General features: G+C 34.6%; 1 protein-coding gene across 3 annotated transcripts; it reads left to right on the top strand.

The window, feature by feature from the left end:
* The first annotated feature begins 75 nt into the window (after positions 1-75).
* On the top strand, positions 76-24617 carry LOC111049214 (peroxynitrite isomerase THAP4). 3 transcript variants are annotated; one of them, XM_039431039.1, is made up of 7 exons: positions 86-367; positions 2881-3088; positions 3791-3990; positions 19812-20045; positions 21422-21493; positions 23699-24353; positions 24405-24617. In XM_039431039.1, the coding sequence occupies exons 1-6, from the start codon at positions 285-287 to the stop codon at positions 24333-24335; spliced, it is 1434 nt and encodes a 477-aa protein (XP_039286973.1). In that variant the 5' UTR covers positions 86-284; the 3' UTR covers positions 24336-24353; positions 24405-24617. The 3 variants fall into 3 exon arrangements, with proteins under 3 accessions (XP_039286978.1, XP_039286973.1, XP_039286964.1); XM_039431030.1 differs by having other exon boundaries at positions 23699-24617; XM_039431044.1 differs by lacking the exon at positions 19812-20045 and having other exon boundaries at positions 76-367; positions 23699-24617.
* The last annotated feature ends 488 nt before the right edge of the window (positions 24618-25105 follow it).

The raw sequence follows: 25105 nt of genomic DNA, 5'->3' as shown, positions 1-25105 counted from the left end.
GGAACTGAAGTCCAGAATAGAGATTGCAGCAGAACTTCGTTAACAAACGGTTGTTTCCGTTGACTGTTCCCATGTGGATTGTTATGTCACAGTATACATAACCTATTCTGTTGTTATGTTGTGCTTGTGATGCATGGAAGAAAAAGGTCCTTAGAGTTATTAAATTATAGGTTACCTATCTTCTACTTCTGTTTATATCACAAGTTGAATTGATTTGATGAACTTTAAAATGAATTGACTAAAACTAAAAGTATTAGGCATTCCAGCTACAAGTCGTCTTTACAATGGTTAAGAGTTGCTGTGCCTATGGATGTACAAATAGTTTTCGAAAAAATGTGGATGCTAAGAACAAGATATCTTTTCACCAGTAAGTTGAAGCATTTTTGAAAGATTTATAGAACTTATTTGTTTACAAGATATTGGCATATTATGTTTATTTTCGCTCAAGATTGGATTAAATTAGTAAAGCATGACATTTTACTAAGTTAGGCCTACTTGTTTTCTAGTTGTTTCGTAGTTCGGTTTAGAAAGCATGAAATTTATATTAGCCTACCTATGTTATCTGTTTTATAGTTGTTCCGTAAAAGGTATTAATCCATAGTTAACAAAATTTAAGGGGCTATTTTTTGTTTTCTCTTGTACATTCTACAAATTAAGCTTCTAAGTAGGTCTATGAATTTACAAATTAACAAAAAACTAATGCAAAATATTACTTTATAGGCTTAAAGTATGCCATTTTCTGAGCTATAAAAAATGTTTCTGATGAAAATAATAAATTTGATGGTATGGTAACTTATGTTTTTAAATTTTTACCAGCAGCATAGGCCTAATTTTCAGCTAATTCTAAACTTTTTTACCTTTAGAGGCAACTCTACTCACCTTAAATATGGTGAATTATGTGGCTTAAATAAAGTTACTTACGTTTAGAGTTAAGTATGTCTTGATAATACAGTACATACTACTATAGTGAGGTACTACTATACTGGAAAAATATTCAAAAGTTGTAAAGAAGAACTAACAAAGCCTCTACTGGAAATAGTAAATTCTTCCCTAAAGCAAGCTGTATTCCCACAGGCTCTCAAGATCTCTAAGATTTTTCCAAAATTTAAAGGAGGAGATAAAATGGATCACAAGAACTATAGGCCCATAGCAAACCTACCTATAACCTCAAAAATTATCGAACGAGCCGTATATGACCAGCTTATCCTGCATCTGGAGAGCAACAAACTCATAACAGCATGGATTTAGAAAACGTCTAGGCACTACAACTGCAATATCTGAATTGTGTGACAATATAAACCAACTTTGGGAGGAGAAAAATACTGTTATGGGACTGTTTATAGATCTTCAAAAGGCCTTCGACACACTAGACTGGAACATCCTAACTCTGAAATTGAGAGAATTGAAAATAGAGGGAAGAGCATTGGAGTGGATAGAGGACTACCTCACCAACAGAAAGCAGTATGTGGAAATAGTGCAGCACAAGAAAACTGCTCTTATAAACTACAAATCCTCACTCAGAGCAGTGTCCCAGGGTGTGCCCCAGGGATCCATCCTTGGGCCACTGCTGTTCCTTGTCTACATCAATGACTTTCCCAAGGAAATTGACAACAGAAACAGCTGCATATTGTTTGCCGATGATACCACTATCTTGATACCATCGCAGAAGCTTCAAGACCCACACAAATTGTCGAGACAGCACTGGAAGAGGCCACAGATACATGCAATAGACTGAAGTTGACCATTAATAGGAAGAAGACAGTCCACATCAGATTCACTCCAATCAAAAACAACCCGGATGAGAGACAAACAAATGATGACTCAAACTAAAAGTATTAGGCATTCCAGCTACAGTTGTCTTTACAATGGTTAAGAGTTGCTGTGCCTATGGTTGTACAAATAGTTTTCGAAAAATGTGGATAATAAGAACAAGATATCTTTTCACCAGTAAGTTGAAGCATTTTTGAAAGATTTATAGAACTTATTTGTTTACAAGATATTGGCATATTATGTTTATTTTCGCTCAAGATTGGATTATATTAGTAAAGCATGACATTTAGTTATGTTAGGCCTACTTGTTTTCTAGTTGTTTCGTAGTTTAGGAAGCATGAAATTTATAATAGCCTACCTATGTTACCTGTTTTATAGTTGTTCCGTAAAAAGTATTAATCCATAGTTAACAAAATTTAAGGGCTACTTTTTTGTTTTCTCTTGTACATTCTACAAATTAAGCTTCTAAATAGGTCTATGAATGAACAAATTAACAAAAAACTAATGCAAAATATTACTTTATAGGCTTAAAGTATGTCATTTTCTGAGCTATAACAAATGTTTCTGATGAAAATAATAAATTTGATGGTATGGTAACTTATGTTTTTAAATTTTTACCAGCAGCATAGGCCTAATTTTCAGCTAATTCTAAACTTTTTTACCTTTGATGATATCCCAATATTAATAGAGGCAACTCTACTCACCTTAAATATGGTGAATTATGTGGCTTAAATAAAGTTACTTACGTGTAGAGTCAAGTATGTCTTGATAATACAGTACATACTACTATAGTGAGGTCCACTTTATAATGGCAGTGAATAAAGATTGGAGAATAGCGATGCCGATTCTCTCCATTAATTAATTATATTTCTACACCGTCAAAAACATAATTGGCATCGTTGTGGACCTAGAAAAGGGTAGTACCACCGGCTTTGTCGAATGATAGACAAGGATAGCAAAACCAAAGTTGAAAAAATACTGTCATTATAACGTGGACCTCACTATAGGTAGCCTATCTCTCACTTTATTTTCCAAAATTGACATTCCCACTAGAAAATCAGATGCTGTGCTATTCACTATCTATATTATTGTCATCTTTTTTAATTACAGTTTTCCAAAAGACCCTGAAACTAGAAAAAAATGGATTCTGGCAACTAAGTGGAAAAACTTCAATCCCAATGAGCATACTTATATTTGTTCAGTACATTTTAAATTTGAGGACTACTATCCAAGATATGCATCAGGGCTTAGAAAGTTGAGGGAAAATGTTGTCCCGAGTATATTTGATTTTCCTGAACATCTTCAAAATCCAGAAAAGGTAAAATAACTATTTTTATTATGTAAATTTGAAATTGAATGAGGTGAGGAGTGACTGTATTTTTTATTGGTGGCCTAGCGCGCTCTTAAACCAAAATTTGTTAGATATTTTTTATATTTAATGTGTTGAACAATTAATGGTATGGTAACAAATTAATTAATTTTATGTGTTGTGATGTAGGCCTACATCTGAAGAACATTTTTCAAATCTTTGCTAGAATTCCAGGCTTATTCTCAAATAAATAAGGGGGTCTTTACCCAGAGGATTTTTCAACAATAGGCTTCAATAATTAAATTGGAATATTTAATTTTTTAAACAAGCAATTCTTGTTAATGCTCTAACTCAAGAGAGAAGAGAAGAAAAGGGAGAGAAGAAAAGTTGACTCTAACTAATATTTAATTCTTTTTTCTAATGCCCACTAGTGCATTCTCATTTATTAATGGATTTTTATTAATTGCATTTATTAATGGAAGAAGAGCAGAAACTGATACTTTTTGAATTTATTGTTAAACTTTCTCTGACCAATATTGAATACAAGACTAATGATTGCACAAAGTCTTCTATTCACAGAACTACTAGTAATGTTATTATTTGGGTGTCATAGGAACCCCTTTTTCTATTTTTAAATTTTGAGCAATTTTTTGTAATTTCTCTATAAAATTTAAACATGTATTGTAAGTTTAAAATTTATTTATTCTGCAGAAAATACGGAAAAGAAGACCGGAGACACCTCCTGGACCTTCCACGCTCACCAGAGAAGCTACTCCCAGTATTTCATCCCCGGATTTGACTCCCGAGAAACTCAAATTTGAGTCTCAACTGCACAAAACTCGGGTGAATTTGACACAAGTCGGGAAAAAACTGAAGTACTACAAACAGAAGAGTGAGAGATTGAAGGAAAGGTTGGTCCCACTGAAAAATATTATTATTGAATTGAAAAAGAAAAATCAAATTAGAGAGGAAGAAAAAATTGTATTTGATTCATTACCAGACATAACCAAACATATTTGCAGTAGGGCCAAAAGCAAAGGGAAGAACTCTGCTGAATTGATAAACTTTGCACTAACTTTGATTTTTTTCTCCTCAAAGGGATATATAGTTAGTGTAAAACAAGTTGAGACTTGGCCCTCCATCCGAAGAAATTACAGGGTTGCCAAATCGTGTAAAATTGCAACTTTCTCAAATTTCCAATTCAACGTCAGAATTAGATGTATAATATCATCCCCGATATCCTACTAGTGCTAAAAAAGTTTCAGGGTTGAAGGATTAAAAGGAAATTTAACTTTTATGATAAAATTGGAAACATCGCGAAGATTTGTTTTTCTTTTGAATATCACTTCTCTCAGAATCATGTAGTATCGTAATGCGTAATAATTTTATATCAAATCAACGGGGAGAATGTCTGTTTTCTATTGGTGTCTGGATCATTTTTATCCGACCCATAGATATTTTTTAATTAATAATTATGTTCGTCAATGTCGAGACATTTCGAGCAGAAAACATGAAATTTTCGTCATGCTGGAAACTTTTTTGTTTCGAAAGATAAGTGGTTGGTGAAAGCGAGAAAGTTTCTCAGAAATAATTGAAATTGTTTTTTCAACTGTCAAAAGTAGTTGGAATATTGTATTTTGGTCTCAAACAAATTTTAATGTTAGAAGAGTGGCTGCATGGTATGCATTGTGTACCAAATTGTATGCTAAAGGCTGGCAATTTACAAGATTATTTGACTGAATTATTACAAACGCAAGCAGCTGATTGCCTCTAGAAAGGCTGTAATGAAACACCGCTTGGATTATTCAAGGCGAGGTTGTCATTTTCACTATTATTATGATCATCTGGCTTGCAGTTGCTGAATTTTTCAATCGTTCTGTATTTTGAATTTGTTGTCCCAGCTATTGATAGCATATGGCGGCACACCATTCAGCCGCTATCCTTGACTTTGAAACTCCTGAGAGGCCAAAATACGTTCTTCCGAGTACGTTTGACAATTGGAAAAATAATCAATTATTTCTGAGAAACTTTCTCGCTTTCACCACCTACTTATATTTTGAAACAAAAAGTTTCTAGCATGTCGAAAATTTCATGTTTTCTGCTCGAAATGTCTCGACATTGACGAACATAATTACTAATTGAAAAATAACTATGGGTTGGATAAAAATGACCCAGACCCAGAATAGAAAGGAGACAGTCTCCCCGTTCATTTGATATAAAATTACTAGTAGTTCTGCGAACAGTAGACTTCGCTCATGAATACAACTTTCAATCTAATGAGAAGGGCCAGTAGGCTACAGTAAGTACAGTATATTGTGAAGATTTAGCCATGATTGTCATCTATTATTTTCTCCATTGAAAGTGCTAGAGACACTGTTTCCAGGGACACCGGACTTATCAAGGAGTACCTATAAATGAAATACATACCTTTTAAATGAAAAAGACTCAGAAATTATCAAAAAACCACAGATTTATTGATACTCGGAAAGACCGGTTTCGGTCATTATCAGAGTTTATCAGAGATTGACAATGGTGTAATTACCGAAACCGGTTCAAGCAACAGATTCGCCATTATAACAAAATTTACTTTCAGTACAAAAAATGTGTATCAATAAATCTGTGGTTTTTGACAATTTCTTGGTCTTTTTAATTTAATGTGAATAATTACCACAATATCAACTTCTCAACTACCCAAAAAGGAAAAAATTTACCTTTACATCTTTACATACAAATTTTTCTCTACAACTGCAGTATTGGACTCCAATAGAATAAAGATTTTTTTCAATAATTCATCCAGTTAATTTGTTGAATCAATTTAATAATAATAAGATGATTATGATATAATCATAATAATTTATTTTATAATGATATATTATAATAAGATAAATCAATGTTAGTATTATCTGCAAAAAAAATCTGGTAGGAACGAGAATTGAACCTGGGTCCCACAGTGTGACAGACCACGGTCTAACCGACTCGACCACCATGTGCTCGTAACAATAGATGCGAAAAAGTATGGGAATGAATTGCTATATCTTCAAAGACACGTCCTTTCTGGATTGAGGTTAGTTTGCGGTTTTTTAAATATTACAAAAAAACCAGAGGTTTTATCAAAAATCGTTACACATACTACGCCTTGTTTCAAAGAACTTGCATACCAAATTTCATCTATATCGGACAATAACTGCGACTGTAACTGCGGTACAAACAAACAGACAAAAGCCAATCGAGTCAAAACTAAGACCTCAGCTTCGCTTCGGTCAATTACTCATTACGACGCTACATGATTCTGAGAGAAGTGATATTCAAAAGAAAAACAAATCCTCGCTATGTTTCCAATTTTATCATAAAAATTAAATTTCCTTTTAATCCTTCAACCCTGAAACTTTTTTAGCACTACTAGGATATCGGGGATGATATTATACATCCAATTCTGACGTTGAATTGGAAATTTGAGAAAGTTTACACGATTTGGCAACCCTGTAATTTCTTCGGATGGAGGGCCAAGCCTCAACTTGTTTTACACAAACTATAGGAAATCATTTGCCACATTACTACCACATCCCCGTACAATTGCAAAATGGTATCAGACTGTGAATGGGGACCCAGGATTCTGCAAAGAAGCCCTTTTGGCTATAAAAACCAAAGCAGCAGCAACATCATTTATGTTCACTTCTGTGCTCATTGATTGTATATGAGATGGCGATTAGAAAATCTCTACAGTGGTATGGGCATAGATACCTTGGATATGCAAATTTTACAAGTACCACATAGAAATGCTCTTCTCCTACATAAGGTCCAAATTCGGCTCTAATAACAACCCTACATGCGTGCAATTTATTACAGCATTTAAAAAAATTATTACATAAAAATTCAAATTGGTGGAGCTGGCGATTGTAATCCTGTGGAATTTGATGAATTTTTCATCTAATAAAATTAAAGAATTTCAAATCGTTTAATTCAACTGTAATTTAATTACTTAATTCAATTGTCAACTCTTGAACAAGTTTTGAAGCAAATTGGACAAGTTTTAATGGATTACAGAAAATATTGTCCAATATTTTATAGCCTTGTTGGTTATTTAAAACAAGCTTTGAAGATCTTTTATTTTCGTTTTCGAGATCCGTTAGACATAAATAAATATAAATAACCAAATATAAAAATATATACAGAAATTGCTCGCTTAATACATACAATATAATACTATAATAATAGACTTGTGCTCTTGTTATTAGTTAGATCGATTGCCAAACATTTTGTTTATGTGGTTTAATTTAGTCATTGTTAGAACTTGTTATACTCAACTCATTCGTATGGTTATACCGTGTACAAATAAAATGATTTATTATTATTAATATAATAGGATATGAAAAGTTGGTAAAATTAAGTCTTCCCATTGTAATCTATAATTAACTTATTTTCTTGATTCCAAGACTGAAAATAGTTTTTTTTATTTCCAAGATCTTTATTGGTATCATTCATTTACATTAAAAAAATTGGATAAAAATTACCCATAACAAATTATAATTAAATTTGTTATGATGAGGTATGTTATGATGTGCGGCCATAAGCTATTCTTTTTCAAACTCAAATAATTATTACTATTAAATTTTATAAAACTTTAAAGTGAAAAAGCACTCACATTCTTTGATGTGGCGACGTCCGTTTCGTGCTGGTATCGTACATTTTCAAGCCAAACAGGAACTGAAGTGTTTAAGGTTAGGGTGAAATTTGGTGGGGGTGGAGGGGAGTTTTGGTGGTTAAAATAATAACCCTCATAACCTTAAACACTTCAGTTCCTGTTTGGCTTGAAAATGTGCGATACCAGCACGAAACGGACGTCGCCACATCAAAGAATGTGAGTGCTTTTACACTTTAAAGTTTTATAAAATTTAATAGTAATAATAATAGTGGAAACAAGATGGATAACCAACATCAAATAATTACTATCTATTGATAATTGCAGTTTTAAGCACTTCTTTGTCAAATTTAAAATATATTTATTAAATTTCAAGTTTGACTTGAAATCAATGTTTAATTCTACATATTCAGAAAAAAGTAGCATTGGAAAAGGTTCACTCCGAGAGTTATCCGGTCTTATTTCAGTTGAATTCATCCTTCTGTTCCCTTTCTGTATGCCTAAAGTGGTTAATGTTAATATTCATGAATTGTTACTAATCGCTAATGTCTAATTTAGACTTGTAAGGGTTTCATCCAGCGTAATTGATTGAATGAAAAATGAGGAAATAGCATTATGTTGGAGAAGATATCCCCAAAGACGTTAAAGAAGCATCTTTAAGGTCTTTGGATATCCCTATAGCACAGTATACATACCTATTCTGTGCCTATAGTGAGGTCCAGTTTATAATGGCAGTGAAGAAAGATAGGAGAAAAACGTTGCCAAGTCTCTCCATTTTGCCACTGAATGTACACAGCTGCTGTTACTCAATTCATCACATTAAATTTGATCTAATAATAATTATTATTTCCTTGATAAAATAATCAATCTAGTTTCAAATTAATCAAAAATATATATTTTTTCATTATTTGATTCAAAAATTTGCTTCCATAACTGAGATCAGATTTTATTTTTATACAAACCTGAAATGGCGGCTAATTTAAAAATCTGTGATACACCAATCTGAATTTCAAAACAACAGAAATTAAGTTATTTGGTAGTTATTCTATTCCAATTTCTTTAAAAAATAATAGAAAAATAGAAATACTTTTTAAAATAAGTAATTTTAATGGAAATAATTCTAAAATAACCTTTCAATATTATTTATACCGGTACGAGTAGGTCTAACATAGGCTAACTGAAGCATGGATGAAGTCTAGGATGGTTATAGTGAGGTCCACATTATAATGACAGTATTTGATCCACTTTCGTTTTGCTATCATTTGACAAAGCCGGTGGAACTATCCTTTTCTAGGTTCACAACGATGCAAATTATGTTTTTCACAGTGTAGAAATATAATTAATCAATGCAGAGAATCGGCATCGCTATTCTTCTATCTTTATCCACCGCCATTATAACGTGGACCTCACTAGTTATCAACTTTTAAAATGCCATTTCAGGTATTTTAATTTGTCTTTCTCATACGGTAACGTCTAAAAATTATTTAATTGTTCCAAAAATACATTTTTAATTAATCATACGACTTGTGTACTCAATTATTTAGATAGAATGAAGAAAAAAATGGCGGCTGAGAATTGTTTGTTTACTTTTGTACAGTCACTGTCAAAAGTAAAAACAAAATATTCTGGGAAACTGACAACATTGCAAAGCGAGAGAGAGATAGCGCTATCTTTTTTGTTGTATGATAGGTGGTAGATTATCTGTTTTGTAAAAGGACAGTATTGTCAATCGTAAACTGCCATTATAACGTGGACCTCACTATAGTGATCTCATATCACTGGTGGGCGTGGCCTATCGTCCACTTTTGAGCTCAGTTTGCCAAGCGTCTGCAGGCTGCCACTTCAGTTCCAGGTTTTCTTTCTTCCATGCATGAAAGCGATCCTCCTCTGTGATGTTTCAAAAGAAGGTAACATCTTCTTTGTGACGTCATCTTGTGGCACAACTTGGATATTTCATTATTTATATTTTTGTTTACATTTAAGTTACTAAACGTCATGTCATGCTAATGTTTTATCACTAACTCTACTAAGTCTTATTCTCAATTAGAATGGTTAATTCGTGTGCTGCATATAATTGTAATGAAAAGTCCAGAAAAGGAAGTGGAATATCATTACATTCGTAAGTTTTTACTCTGTTGTTCTGGATGACTATTGGTTACCGTTGTGTAGGCTATATTACCATGCATGCCTTAATAATAATTATATCTTACCGGTATCTCCAATATCTTATAAAAAAATTGAAAATCTCTATTGATATCCTTATGTCTTGTTTAATCTACCGGTACGCTGTTAACAGACCATCACGGCTAGAGCACTTAAAATATATTAAATTCGATGACTTATTGCAGTTTTATTTTGTACATTGCTATGTTGACAGAGGACCAATGAATTAGAAGTGTTGGCTACCAAATGGCTTTTACAATATTCATATTAAATAGATCATTGAATCTAATAAATTTATAGGTTATGTGCTCCAACCAAGCGTCTGGAAATGCCTGACCACGCGTTTTGACCCGCCTGCTTATAGCCGCGCGTCTCGAGTCGGTAGGAATCTAGGAGCCTTTAAGGAATTGCAGCTTAAGCTACCCATTGAAACATCATTATTGGCTGCACATTAGTATATCAGAAAAGATAAATGAAAAAGACGTTGTTGTGAGTGTTCTTGGGAAAATGAAAGCCAGCAATAGTACAGATGTGGATGATATAGGCCTAAGCCCAAAAATGGGTTGTGAGTATATTGTGGATCCTTTGATAAATATAGTGAATAGCTCAATTATTGATGGTGTTTTCCCACAGACTTTAAAATTGAGTAAAGTCATACCTGTACATAGAAAAGGTTACAAATCTGATTTTAATAACTTTAGGTACCTAGTGATGTGGATCGGGATTATTCCCAGTGGGAAGGAACTTATTATTTGGCAATATTTCCCAGGCCAAGAAATTTTGGGAATTTATGGGAACTTAAGGGAATTTATAAAATTGTTCTAAAAATGATTGAAATTGATCAAGATATTTTACATTAATATAATCAATGAATCATCAATCTATTTCATATTGATCAAAACTCAGCCACATTTTACATTGATATAATCAATGAATCATCATTCTTTGATTCTGTTTTTGCTTACTCACTCACTGTCTTTTAAATACTCGTATAGTCCAGTCAATGAAGGGAAAATTTCCCTCTATAGAGGGAAAATTTTGGAACAAAGTTTTTAACCACGGAGCTCTTTTAAGGGTAGTAAGGGGGTAAACATATCAAAAGTCCTCACTCCTACCCCCCTGTGCTAAAGTGGTGGGGGTGGTTTGAAAGTGCCATATTTTGTTTTTTGCATATATCTCGAACAATATGCACCTTTCGTAAATTTTTGTCGAACACGATCATAATATTAAAGCTCACAAATTATCCTAAAAGTTTAATTTCCAACATTTCTCCATATCCCAGATAGTTTTCTAGGTATGAGCACTCTAAGGTATCACATTTTGAAGAAAACGGAAAACCCCTTCCGGCTCCGATTTTTTCATCTTTTTGGCCTTATAACTTTTTAACGATTAATTGAAAAAATCTGTGCTAATCACGGCTCATAGAGCATTATATTCTCTTCAATTTCATCTATGGTCTCATTATTTTACGCATCTCCCAACAATTGTTGCAGACGTTATAGTGTTGAGTGTGAAATCTTCAGTTTAACAACAATAGATCAATTGTCAGGGAAATTGGGAGGGAATGTTTAGAACACAATATTTGACTTTTTTTTGAAATAGTTGGAAGGTGAACATATCGAAAGTCCTCATCCCTACTCCTTGAGCTTAAAGAATGAGGGTAGCTTAAAAGTTGCATTTTTCATTTCTGGCTGACACGCATGTAACTGGAAAACAATGCATTTCAGCGACATGGCTAACTGAGTAAAAATGAAGCAAGATAAATTTCTTACCTGCAAGTTTTGTACAGTGGAGTTTTGTGATATCTTCTTTAGTTTTTGAGATATTAACTTTTAAAAGTGTAAAATCTTTGAAAAGACAGTTATTCTTCCAACTTTTTGCACTTTCAAGGCTTATTACTCAACAACAATGCATCGAAAAAATGTATTTTTTCTACACAGGGGGTAGGAGTAAGGAATTCTAATATGATTACTCCCTTACTATCCTTAGAAGAAGAGCTACGGGGTCAAAAAATGTGTTCCAAATTTTCCCTTTATAATCTTTCATTGACTGGACTGTAGGAGTATTTAAAAGACAGTGAGTTGTAGAGCATTCAATTCTCTTCAACTCAATGTATTATTTCATCATTTTATGCTTTCCATCAGTTTTTATAGCAGTTTTAGTGTTGAGTGTGGTAGGAGTGAGGACTTTTTATATGCTTACCCCCTCAATATCCTTAAAAGGACTGCGAGGTGAAAAATTGGGTTCCAAACTTTTCCCTCTTTATCATTTTGAGCATTCGTTGCCTGGACTAGTATCTTATTACAAGTAAAGTGAGGCTCAATGACTCTTGAAAGGTTCTGAGCTGTGTAATTATTTTCTTTGAAAAAATTGAATTAAACTCGAGTATGCTCCTTGTAGTCCAGTCAATATAGACATAAAAAATGAGATGTGCTTACAATTTATATTGTAGTTCTGATTTTTTAATATATTATTTGGGAACATAAGAGAAGTCCAGAACCAATTTCTTCATGCAAAATTTCCTTGTGCTAGATACAGAATGGCCCAAAAACCTCGTATTTTCGGCTCATTTTCCAGCTCTTTCTGCCAATCTCGTAATCGGACAGAAAATTTTGCTCCTGCCTTTTTTCTAGAATATAAAATTCTGAATGGAAAGAGATCATTCGGAACTATCTATCTCCAATGAGTACTGAGTTATGATTTTTCAAAAATGAGTGAAATTTGAAGAAAAAATTATTTTGATGAATTTTAGTTTTTGATCAACAATATCTTCAGATTGTTACCATTTAGATGTATAATTCAAAATCCCTCTGGGCGTATTTTTGTGCTCTACAATCTGAGATCAGGTAGAGCGCTCTACCTCATATAGATTTCCGGGTACACCTGGAATCATCAAAATTGATTTTTTCTTCAAATTTCACTCATTTGTGAAAAATCATAACTCAGTACTCATTGGAGATAGATAGTTCCGAATGATCTCTTTCCATTCAGAATTTTATAATCTAGAAAAAAGGCAAGAGCAAACTTTTCTGTCCGATTACGAGATTTGGCAGAAAGAGCTGGAAAATGAGCCGAAAATACGAGGTTTTTGGGCCATCCTGTATCTAGCACAAGGAAATTTTGCATGAAGAAATTGGTTCTGGACTTCTCTTATGTTCCCAAATAATATACAGTATTAAAAAATCAGAACCACAATATAAATTGCATGCACCAATGTATAATTTATAGTGACTGGACTATTGTTTTAGTTTAGCCTATTTTGCTGTATTTTATAATTTCTAATTTTTGGATTTATATTCGACTCTAATCTTTATTTAGGAGGACAATTATTTTTGTGCAGAGAAATTGAATAAAGTCATGCAATGAAAGTTAAATTACAGTCAATACTTTGTTGACTTTGTTTACCTGATTTACAGGCATTTATAAGTGAGTGAAAAATCTCATTCAACTTGTAAGACATGAAAGTAGCATGATTATAGTGGTGCAATTGAATGATTTATTGAGTGCTCATTTTTCCTTTCAATCTATGAACTTCAAATTACTGTTTTCTTTGAACTTACTACAATTTATAAGTTATTTATCCTTATATTTCTTACATAAATCTGTTGTATAACAGGTGATTAATACCATGTGTAACAAAAAACGTCTTTTTCGGTCATTTTTATGAAAGAAATCATAAATTTTCTCAAGTTCCCATAAATTCCCGGGAATTTATGATTTTTGGGAATATTTCCTTTGAATTCCCTGGGAATATTTCCTCGATTTCAAATTCCCAGGAATTTTACATCACTAACTTTAGGCCAATAAATATAACCACCACTGTGTCCAAAGTTCTTGAGAGTGTTGAAAATACTCAAATAGTGAATTACTTTGAGAGTAACGGTCTTTTTAGTGCCTCTCAGTTTGGGTACAGAGTGGGGAGAAACACAGTTAGAGCTGATTGATTGATTAGCTGCCTTTATTAAAAACCTAGGAGGGCGAAGTTAGGGCGCAGCCGGGCCTCTCTTACACTTAACCCTCCAATACAATTCTAAGTAAAACTAAAACACTGTACAACAAAGATTATAAGATAAAATAAAACAATTTACAAAATAATAAAATTTCCAAATAGCGAATGAAAGAAAGAAAAAAAACAAAATTTCTTTCTAATTTGAATCAGTGAAAAGAATACAATAAGGAAAAAGAGAAAACTGAGAAGTGAAAACGGAAGAATCGTCAGTTCAAAATCCATAGATCATTTCGATAGAAGTAGAAAAGAAGAAAGAGAGGAATAAATTAAAGAAGGAAGAAAGGACACACACACACACACACACACACACACACACACACACACACACACACACGTTAAGATTCAGTGAACATTCCAGCCGAGTCCACCACCTCTGATCCTCCACAAGACAGCCGCACCGAACCGACGATGTCCCTCAACAAGCCTTAGCTCAGCAGGCAGAGAATTCCACAAACTACAGGCTGTCACAAGGAACGACTTGTTGTACATAACAGTCCTATGTGTTGGGACAGCCAGCAGATGGGATCCATGCCGCGTTCCTCCACGACCAAAGTCACCCAAGTAACGGTACTCTACTGCCAGATACTTAGGGGTTTTAGTTTTCAATATTTTATAGAGGAAGCACAAAGCATGATGTGATCTACTCTCACGCAGCTTCATAAGTTCAAGTCTGTTAAAGTATTCAGTTACATGGTCGTCACGTCTCAGGTTAAAGATAAAGCGAACACAGTAATTATGTGCACGCTGCATCCTCTGCAGAAGTTGAACTGTCATGTCAAGAGTCACAATGTCACAGTAGTTGAAGATCGGGAAGATCAGAGTCTTGACCAACATAACCTTCGTTGAAAAGGGAATGAAGTCAGAGATCCTCTTCAATGTCATAATCCCCCCAATGACCCTGTTACAAGTCTGAGTCACGTGGCTGGTCCAGTCAAGAGTCCTTGTCATTGTAAGTCCTAGATTTTTCACGTCAGAACTGTATTGCAATTGTATGTTATTCAATTTTATAAGTGTTTAAAAGTCTTGAATAACCTATGACTATTGATTTTGATTTAGTCTCGTTCATTTTCAGTCCATTATTCTCAGTCCATCGTACCAAACGAGTCAAGTCAGCGTTGACTTCATCAACTGTGACGTCGAAGTCATTTTTCTTGCAGTGCCGGTATACTTGAAAGTCGTCGGCATACAGGTGATGTCTGGTCGTGAGTAGAGTGCTTGACACGTCATTTATGTAGATGCTGAACAGCAGAGGACCCAATACCGTGGGGTCCCTGAGGAACTCCTCTGTTCACTTCACGCCACCGTGAAGAGGCATCCCCGACTCTCACACACTGACACCGACCCTGAAGATAGGACCTCACCCATGCTACAGTGGAGTTGGAAAACCCTAAGTTTCTGAGTTTATAGAGTAAAGTGGGATGGAAAATGCTATCGAATGCCTTACTAAAATCTATTAGGACTAGAACTGTTAGCTCTCTATCATCCATAGCCCTACGAATGTCGTCAGTGACTCTCAGGAGTGCAGAGGTGGTGCTATGACCACTACGGAACCCCGATTGAAAGTCAACAATCAATCCAGAACCATGGATAAATGAGCTTAATTGGGAGTGAACGATAATTTCCAGAACCTTGGACAAAACGGACAATAAGCTTATAGGCCTATAATCAGATGGAGAGAGAGGGTTAGGGATCTTGTTCAAGGGAATCACTATGGATAGCTTCCAGTCATTAGGAAAAACGGACGTTAAAAGTGAGGTATTGATCAAATGGGTGAGAAATGGGAGGATAAAAAGAAGGATAATTTTGATGAACTTAATCGGGATACCGTCTGCACCAACAGCATTACTTTTCACTCGATGAACAGCCAAGAATACCTCTTGCTCCGTGACATTGGAGAAGTAGAAGTCCTCATTGGGATGAAAATCAGGCAGAGAGTCAAAGTGAGCACGAGCTTGGCCCAAACCTACAGGGATGTCAGTGAAGAATTCATTTAGATCATCCAGCTAGTGAGCAACAGTCGGTACCTGCCTCTCCTTGCCAGCCCCAATCTCCCTCAGAGCACGCCAAAGAGATGAAGTTGATGATCGCTTTGAGGAGATCAAGTTACGATAGAATGTAGCTTTCGCATTTCTAATTGTTTGCTTGCAAGAGTTCCTCAAATGCTTATAATGATTGAAATCATTGGGGCTTTTTGAAGCTCTTGCAATTTTGCACCAATAATCTCGATCCCTCATTAGCTGAAGTATCTCATCTGTGAGCCATGGAGCAGGATCTCTGGTTACTCTGTGATTTTTTAAAGGAACATGTTTTTCAAAAAGAGAAACTATATTGTGGTTAAGAATGTCCAACATAACATTAACATTGTTAGTTTGGAATATCTGTAACCAGTCAAGGTTAATTGCATCATTGAACAAATTGTGGTAGTTTATATCCTTATAATCTCTATAAGTGATTATTTTTGGTTTAGGTTTAGGCCTCTTAATATTATAAACTAGGAATATCATATCATGTGCAGAGAGGCCTGGAAAGGGGATCTGCCCATGGCACACAGCTGCTTTCACATCGGCAACTGCAATAAGATCAAGCAATGTGTCCGAAGTGGATGTATGGTGCGTTGCTTGGAGAGGCAGCAAGGTCAACCATTCGCAAAAACATAGTGGTCAGTTGTATTTTGTCATGAGTATCAGATCCAAGTAAGTCAGTATTGAAGTCACCCATGATAGCCACATGTTCATAGGGCACCATCAGCTCAGGTAGTGCTTCCTCAAATTCTGACATATACCCAATATGAGGTGGCCTGTAGCAAACTGCTATTAACATTTTAACTCCGTTACACTTAACCTCAATAAACAGGTTAAGCAGGACATCAGGTCTAGCTGCACGGGAGGTATCAGAGGAAAACTTATGAACAGGCAGCAGAGAACGCTTGACAAACGCGGCAACCCCTCCCCCATTCTTGTGTAACCGGTCATTCCGAATGAGCACATAATCCTCGAGTGCAACAAGTCGATTAGGGATTGTCGGTTTCAGCCAGGTCTCGGATATAAGAATGATGTTACAATCTTTGCCCTCGAAAGTGTGCCTAAATTCATCTATATGACAGAGAAGGGATTGCACATTAACATGAGCGATCTTAAGTCGTTCCGGGAAAGGAGAGAATGCCCGCTTGAGGGAATCGCCGGCACTCAGCGCGGCCGCGCCGTCATCCTGCTGTATAGACAAGGTGGCTGCGACGAAGCAGCAAGGCAGAAGAGGGGAGTGAATCGGCGAAACAATGAGAAGCTACAAAAAAGACACTTACCACATTCATACTGACACACACACACAAAGAAGGAGCTGCTGAGAATCTCTATAGGGATTGCTTGCACTCCTTGGAGAACAAGCGCTTCACACAGGTCAAGTTTTTCTATTTATCATAGGCTTTTGACACAGTTTCTCACAAATTCCTACTTGATAAGCTTTTATTCTATGGGTTCCAGGCCAGATCCATAAGGATGATTGAATCATATCTCAGCAATCGTTTTCAAAAAGTTGCATTTGATGGATCAAAATCCCAGTACTTGCCTGTCTCTCATGGGGTTCCTCAGGGATCAATATTAGGGCCAATACTGTTCCTTATCTACATAAATGATCTCCCAACTATAGTTAACCCTCCAGCTAAAAGTTATCTTTTTGCTGATGATCTTTGTGTGTTTCCGAGCACGCCAGCAGAGGTTTGCCTGAATGCTCTTTCACAAGAAGTGACTCAGTCAGTTGAGAGGTGGTGTAACTTGAACTTGCTGTGCGTGCATTCCAACAAGGTTCAGGATTTGAGATTAACTTATAATAGAAGGATTTTATTCGTGGACGCGGAAAAAAGCTAAGTTTCTGGGATTCATTTTATACAACTGTTTGAGTTGGTCCAGGCACATTGATATTACTGCTGGAAAGCTCAATAGAGGAATATTTATTTTAAGAAAGTTGAGGACATGCGTCAGTGTTGATGTTCATGCGTCAGTGTTGAAGTAGTCTACTTTGCTCACATCCAGTCCCACCTGTCTTATGGTGTTGTACTGTGGGGATCAAAGGCATATAGCATTAAACTATTCCGAATCCAAAGGAAGGCAATCAAGCTTATTTGTGGTCTGCCAAAAAGGGGTGAATGTAAAGAGAGCTTTAGAGAGTTAGAAATATTGACATTACCCTCTATTTTTGTGCTTCAATGTCTGACATACGTGAAGGAAAACTTGAATAATTTTGTTGCGCAAGGAGTATCACATGAACATCAAACTAGAAGCAGGAACAACTTAATCACCAACTGCTATGAGTATGCTATCACATAAAAAACATTTCTATTTATTGGTGTGAAGCTTTTCAATTCGCTCTCAGAACAATTTAGAGGTTTACAAAATCAAATTTACAAGCGGAGGCTAAAACTATTCCTAATTAGTAACCCTATATACACTTTTCAGGAGTTCTATGAACTGGCTAGGATTTTGTGAAATGCTTAACATGTTAAGCCCATTATGTTATCAACTACTGCTACTTTTTTTGTATTTTTTCTTTCTGTTTTTTCTGTGTCCCAGGACCAGGATATCATGTATTTGAATATATTCCATGTGACTTTTTTCTTTATCTGGACATTTCCATAAGTGGATCTTGATATTTGATATATTTTATTGTTTTTAGAATAGTTTTTTTCAATTTTTGTATAATGTATATATGAAATTTATTGTATAGTGTGACGAAGGTAATGCTTCTGATGACCTCAGAAGCGTTTACAATAAAACATATAATATTCTATTCAGCCGATGAATCCAGCATTGCTTCCAATATACAGAGTGGTGCAGAGAAAACGCATGTTTTTCGAACCTCTTTTACTCGACGACGGAAGGGGTATTTTCCTGGAACAACTATTGTCATTTACCCATGTTAGCAGACGGCCCCTACTATGTTATTTCAGTCGCTATGGAGCGTTGGAACGTACAACATCGTGTTTGCTGACGAGCAGTTTTTTTAGAAACAAATGAATCTGTAGTCACTGTGTCAAATCTTTTCCGTCAATATTTTAGAGTTGGATGTCGAAGTGCCTCATTGAAATACTGTACTCCGATGGTTTGCAGCGTTTAGAAGTACTAGTTATGTGATGAAAAAGAAATCACCTGGTCTTCCCCGTTTAGTTCGTACTCCGGAAAATGTAGATCGAGTCAGAATATTGATGGAAAAGACGTTGCACTGTGACTACAGATTCACTGTTTCTAAAAAAGAAACTGCTCAACAGTGATCACTCGATGATGTACTTTTCAATGCTCCATAGCGACTGAAAAAGCATAGTATGGGCCGTCTGCTAACATTGGTTCCAGTTCAATACCCCCTCCTGTCGCCGAGGACTAGCGGTTCAAGAACATGCGTTTTCTCAATTATTATATTATACGAAATAGACAAGTTAACCACGTTTTAAGCAAAAAATGTCCACTGCTTTGCATATTTTTTTTTGAAATAACTTATCTAAAAAACTATTGAAGATACAAATTTGAAACTGATTTCATTGGATTTCTCATCACATTTTACACAGGCCTATGTTTCTAATAAATAACTCATGTCTTCATGAATTATGGTCCCAAAACTCCCAAATTAAAAATATCAGAAGTTACCCGCACACATCTATTCTTTGTTGCTTGATGTTCCCAGTTAGTATCATTCATACGTAAAAACTAACCCATAAAAGTAACCACAAAATAACAATTAAAAGATAAATCAATTGTTTTATCTTCAAAAACATGTATTACATATAGACAATAGACAAGTTAACCACGTTTTAAGCAAAACGTTTTACGAAATTTTAGCTTAAAAAATTGTACGCAATGTGATTCACATTTTTCACAGTATTTTGTGAGGAATAAATTTCTTGATACTTTCTTATACTGAATACTCAATTTCAGATTTCCAAATGATGCTGTCCTCAGAAAGAAATGGATTGTGGCAATGCGCAGGGATGGTTTCAATCCGTCCAAAGTAACTAAAATCTGTTCAAACCATTTTACATCAGATTGCTTTCATAAAAGTGGATGGAGTTCTATCCGAATTTTAAATGAAGATGCTGTCCCTACAATCTTCGACTTTTCTGATCATTCAAAATCTGGCAAAAGAGATAAGCGCCTAAAAAGATTGAATGTGTGAGTAATAAAAACATGAGTGTGCAACATTCATCTATGAGTGTTTTTTTTTGAATCAAAAATCAATCATGCGATATCCTATTATATTAAGCGAGCAATTTCTGTATTTATATATCTGGCTATTTTTATATCTGGTTATTTATGTGTCACGGATCTCGAAAACGGCTCTAACGATTTTCACGAAATTTGGAACATAGTAGGTTTATGATATAAAGATTCGATTGCTCTAGGTCTCATCTTTGGGAAAACTCGCTGAACGACATTGAAAGGATAATTCATCCTTGGCTGAAACAGCTGTGGATAGTAAAAAAGTGAAAAATCAAAATATCACATCCCCGAAATTCATAAGATGACGTGAAATATAAACACGTTAATTTTAGAGAATTGTGTTCTGTTTTGTCATCATAGACAATTTAATCGTTTTGATCAACATAATCTGATTTGTTGACATGATATGACAATCCTCCTAAACTATAGTATATCATAATTATTTTCAAAGTTGATAATTATTTGACAATAATTTCAAGTGATTAGTGAGTGTTATTTTGTTATTCAATTTGGTTTGTATATTATCTAATTTTTGTTTTCAAATGTTTGAACAGAAAATTGAACCTGAATTCAAATGTATGGAACATAACCTACTTTTTGGGCTGTGCATTTTAGTATTTCCCCAATCATTTTAAAGAATCGTGTTCTGTTTTTCAAAAGTCAATAAATAAATAACGAGCAAACCTCGGTGCCCCAATATTTATCGATAAGCTGACAATCTTCATTCAGGATCATCTCAAGTTATTTTGGGAAAAATACAGTTTGTGAAGGGTTGAATCAGGACCTCCTATATGCTACCTACTGTAAATTCCTACTGAGAAAAAATCACTAATCAGTTGTTTAGAGAGCGTCTCAGTTTGTCGAAATCTCAGTTCGTCTAGTTCCCGTTTAAAATATCAATGCCGGCCACCACTTACGGCGGCCATTTTTTTTTTGTAGGCGCAGGTCCGGTATATAGGAAGTCCTGGTTGAAAATAATAATATTACAAGTTGCTGACCTTCTTTGTGTTTTTTAGGCTGTATCTAAAATAATACAAATGAGAAAATAACAATTTAAAATGAAGAATTATAAATTTATTTCAACAAATTTACTTCTTATAAGAAATAATTGAAACAGAAATGATGAATGGGATGATCAAATAATTGAAAGACAAAAACTTTAGTAATAAAGCAGTAAGACTAGTAACAAACAAATACTTCTTATTGGGTGAAATTGTTGACAAAACAAGGAGGTCCGTTGCTTAGCACTCAACCTCTAAAAGACTCCCTAAGCGCAATTTGGAAAACATTCAACAATTAATTATTAATTAAGTTTTGTTTGCTTGCAGGCAATGTTGTGTTCTTGGATGCGAGGCGGTCAAGACAGACATTGACCACGGTTCTGGCTTACGCTTCTTCGGGTGAGTCTCTTTATGCCAGTTCAATGCAATATATTTATAACAAAACTTCATAACAATATAAAGTTGCATTACTATAAAGAAAGTGCCTTTAACATTACTATAAGTGGAATGTTATCCCTTCAACTATTTTTTCTTGTATCCTCAATAATAGAACACTCGGTCTCTGCGCTCTGGTTTCCTAAACTTTGCTGGTACCTCCCGTTATACATATTTATATTTCAGTTTTATTCAATGATATTTAATTTTATATTGAAGGTACTTCACTAATCGTCTTTTTCATAACCGTTGTTATTATGTTTTTGGAACGATTCGATTTGATGCTGCATGAAAATTATTTCATCAGGGGTTCCTATTTTTATGCAATTTTATCTGTTGCAAGTTTTTAATGAATGCTGTTGTAAAGAGGATTCATTAGTTGTTGAGTTAGTTTATATTCAGTCAGTTACAAATTCAGGAGGAATGTCACAATATAACAAAGAAATGTTCAATTCTCATAATGTATTTTAAATTGATCTATAGTGAGATCCACCTGATTTACATTGGTTTGCCATCCTTTTCTGCCATTCGACCAAGCAGATTGCTCTACCCCTTTATAGCTCCGCACGGTTGCCAATTGTTTGCTGGCTATAATGAGTTACGGTACCGGAAAATTCAATTTCAATATGAAAATGTATTACTCAATCATGAAAAGATATATTTTATTGGTGAATATTTTTATTGTTATTTCTATTGAAACTAGTCACTAGGACTAACCATTAATTTTGTTCTGTTTTTTATCCTAAATTAATTTTTATTGCTAAAGTCTTCCAGTGAAGCCTACTGTTCCAATCTATAATTTCGCTACTTTAAATTATTTCACTACACTTTTATTCAATATATTTTTTCACTCCACTAACACTACATCAACTCGAAGGGCTTTGTTCTCTTCAACCTCCTTGTGAGTTCAGTGTTGTTTAGTTGTTGGATGACTTTGGTGTTGTCGTGTTGATGAAGACGTGACTCATGATGGGCTGCCAATCGTCTTATCTCACTGGTCACAAAGAGGATGTGCAGATCTCGGTGCAAATTGCTGTTCCTTATGTACCAGGGCGAATTCATCATGTTCCGCAGTACTTTGTTTTAGAATGTTTGAATCTGACTGATGTTAGAAGTTCTAGAGCAGCCCCAAAGCAGAATTCCATATGTCCAGACAGGTTTTAGAATTTGTTTGTAAATCAATAACTTGTTGTCCAATGAGAGTTGTGATTGACGGCCCAACAGCCAATAGATTTTACTGTATTTGAGTGCTAGCTTGCTCCTTGGCGTCAAGAGTCATTCCAAGGTATATTGCGGTGTTGCTGTGTGGTACTACATTCCCATTCATATTTATTCGAATCGGATCATTGATCATTTTGTTTGTGAAGTTGATATGAATAGACTTCATATCATTCAATCGAATTCTCCATTTTTTTAAAAACACTAATCTTCTGTTTTGTAACCGTTATCATTATGTTTATGGAACGATTTGATTTGATGCTGCAAGAAATATTATTCTATTAAGGGTTCCTATTTTTGGAATTTTATCTGTTGCAAGTTTTTAATGAATGCTGTTGTAACGAGGATTCATTAGTTGTTGAGTTACAGTTTTATATTCAGTCAGTTACAAATTCAGGAGGAATTTCACAATATAACAGAGAAATGTTCATTTCTGTTAACCTATTTTAAATTAATCTTTATTGAGATTCACGTTACAAGTCAACACCTGATTTACATTGGTTTGCTATCCTTTTCTGCCATTAGACCAAGCAGATTGCTTTACCCCTTTATAGCTCTGAACGGTTGTCAATTGTTTGCAGGCTTAATGAGGTACGGTACCAGAGAATTCAATATTAACACGAGAATTTATTATTCAGTTATGAAGACATTAATAACAAGAATCAACAATATTAATATTGTATCAGTTATAATGAGATGACTTGAATCACAGTGATCTTCTATAGAAGACGGTAGTAAAAGAGAATTGGCAAATCTGCCGTCCTATCATTCTCACTAACTTTTGCAGCGACCTGTAGATGGACTTCTAACATTACATTTTATAACATGGTACATGAATCTCACAACAGCTCATTACTTTTTTCCGATAGTCAATTACTCAAGAGTATACTTTCAACTGTGCACTTACTTACATAATAAATTTACTGTTCTATTGTAATATTTGATTTACAGATTTCCAGAGGAGAGAACTGTGAAAAATCGTTGGATTGAAGCCATCCAAAGAACGGACTTCGACCCTAATGTGCACAAAGCTGTTTGCAGTCAGCACTTTGTTGAAAGTGATTATGTTATCCAACAAGGCTCAGACGAAAAAAGATTAAAAGTGAGAGCTGTTCCATCCATTTTCCCCTTACAACGCCAACCAAGTATGGGAGGAGCAGAAGACGATGTATTTAATATTATTTACGACATGAATCCAGCAGATTATGATACTTCCGATCAGGACCAAGATTTTGAAGTACCTGAGATAATAAGTGATGACTGTATTATTTCTCAAGCATCAGAGACAATAAGTGAGGACTATAGTATGTGTCAAGCACCAGAGACAAGAAGTCAAGACTATATTCAACTATCAAAAAATCAGTTCAAATTAGTCGGAAAGACCAGAGACCAGGGGACTCAAACTTCTTGCAAGGATTCGGCTAAATTAAAATTATACCGTTGTAAAGTGAAATCATTGCTTCAAAGTGTACGGAGAAAAGATAAAAGGATTAAACAAATGGAAGAAGAGATTGCTCTTATGAAAGAGAAGATCAAATCCTTCAAACTTAGTAATTTGAAATTGCAGGCATTAAATAATATGGAGTAACAAATATTTTTGGAGCTCTCCAGATTACATTCTAATAAAAAGCCTTGTTCAAGTAATGTACATTATATTTCCTGAAAAAATATCACAATCGATACTTTTATTCTGTGATGGACAATCGACAAATAATTTGTTTTCGAATGAAAATAGATTAGTGCTACTTTTAATTGTAAAACAACGTTTTTTAATACTCCCAAACTCATTTTTATTCATAATTCCCAAGATGCCAAATTCACAGAGTTTGGAAGTATTTATGATCTCAAAATTAGTGAAACCTATATTTTTACGTAAATTGTATTTTTATTTATACCTTTCCACAATTTCGGCGTTGCTGAATACTGTGAAAATTAGAATGATCTTTCAAGCCCACCTGATGTGGGCTTGGGGTGTCCAAAGTCTCAATAGTAAGGCTATGGCTCAATTATTTTTCAAATGTATCAAACTGAACTTTATACAGTATCCCCATCCCGAATGATATTCATGGGTTTAAACTTGAAAATTTCAAATTTAAATCACCACTTTTTCTTTATTTAGATTTTTTTCGGGGAAGAAAAACGTCACAAATTAGAAGTTCATCTTTTTTCCAAAATGGCAGCTGTCAAAGATTTAAATTATTCACTGCCACGTTTACATGTCCAACACCTATCTTTACCATTTTTTTACTGACAGGTCCATGAGTGGAAGATGGCAATTTAAAATTCTATCCCCAATCACATGGAACCATAGAGAAAAAATAGCAATTTATGCTATATTTTCTTTGTGATGGAACGCAC

The sequence above is a fragment of the Nilaparvata lugens genome, chromosome 1 (assembly GCF_014356525.2).
Source record: "Nilaparvata lugens isolate BPH chromosome 1, ASM1435652v1, whole genome shotgun sequence".
NCBI classification, from domain to species: domain Eukaryota; kingdom Metazoa; phylum Arthropoda; class Insecta; order Hemiptera; family Delphacidae; genus Nilaparvata; species Nilaparvata lugens.
This window is presented reverse-complemented; position numbering and strand designations above follow the sequence as displayed.

Bases quoted from the DNA above. Each gene is read 5' to 3' on its own strand.
- LOC111049214 (XM_039431039.1), top strand. From the start codon at position 285: ATGGTTAAGAGTTGCTGTGCCTATGGATGTACAAATAGTTTTCGAAAA. The intron at 3,089-3,790 runs GTAAAATAACTA...TTTATTCTGCAG, and splicing joins ATCTTCAAAATCCAGAAAAG to AAAATACGGAAAAGAAGACC. The intron at 3,991-19,811 runs GTTGGTCCCACT...ACTCAATTTCAG, and splicing joins AGTGAGAGATTGAAGGAAAG to ATTTCCAAATGATGCTGTCC.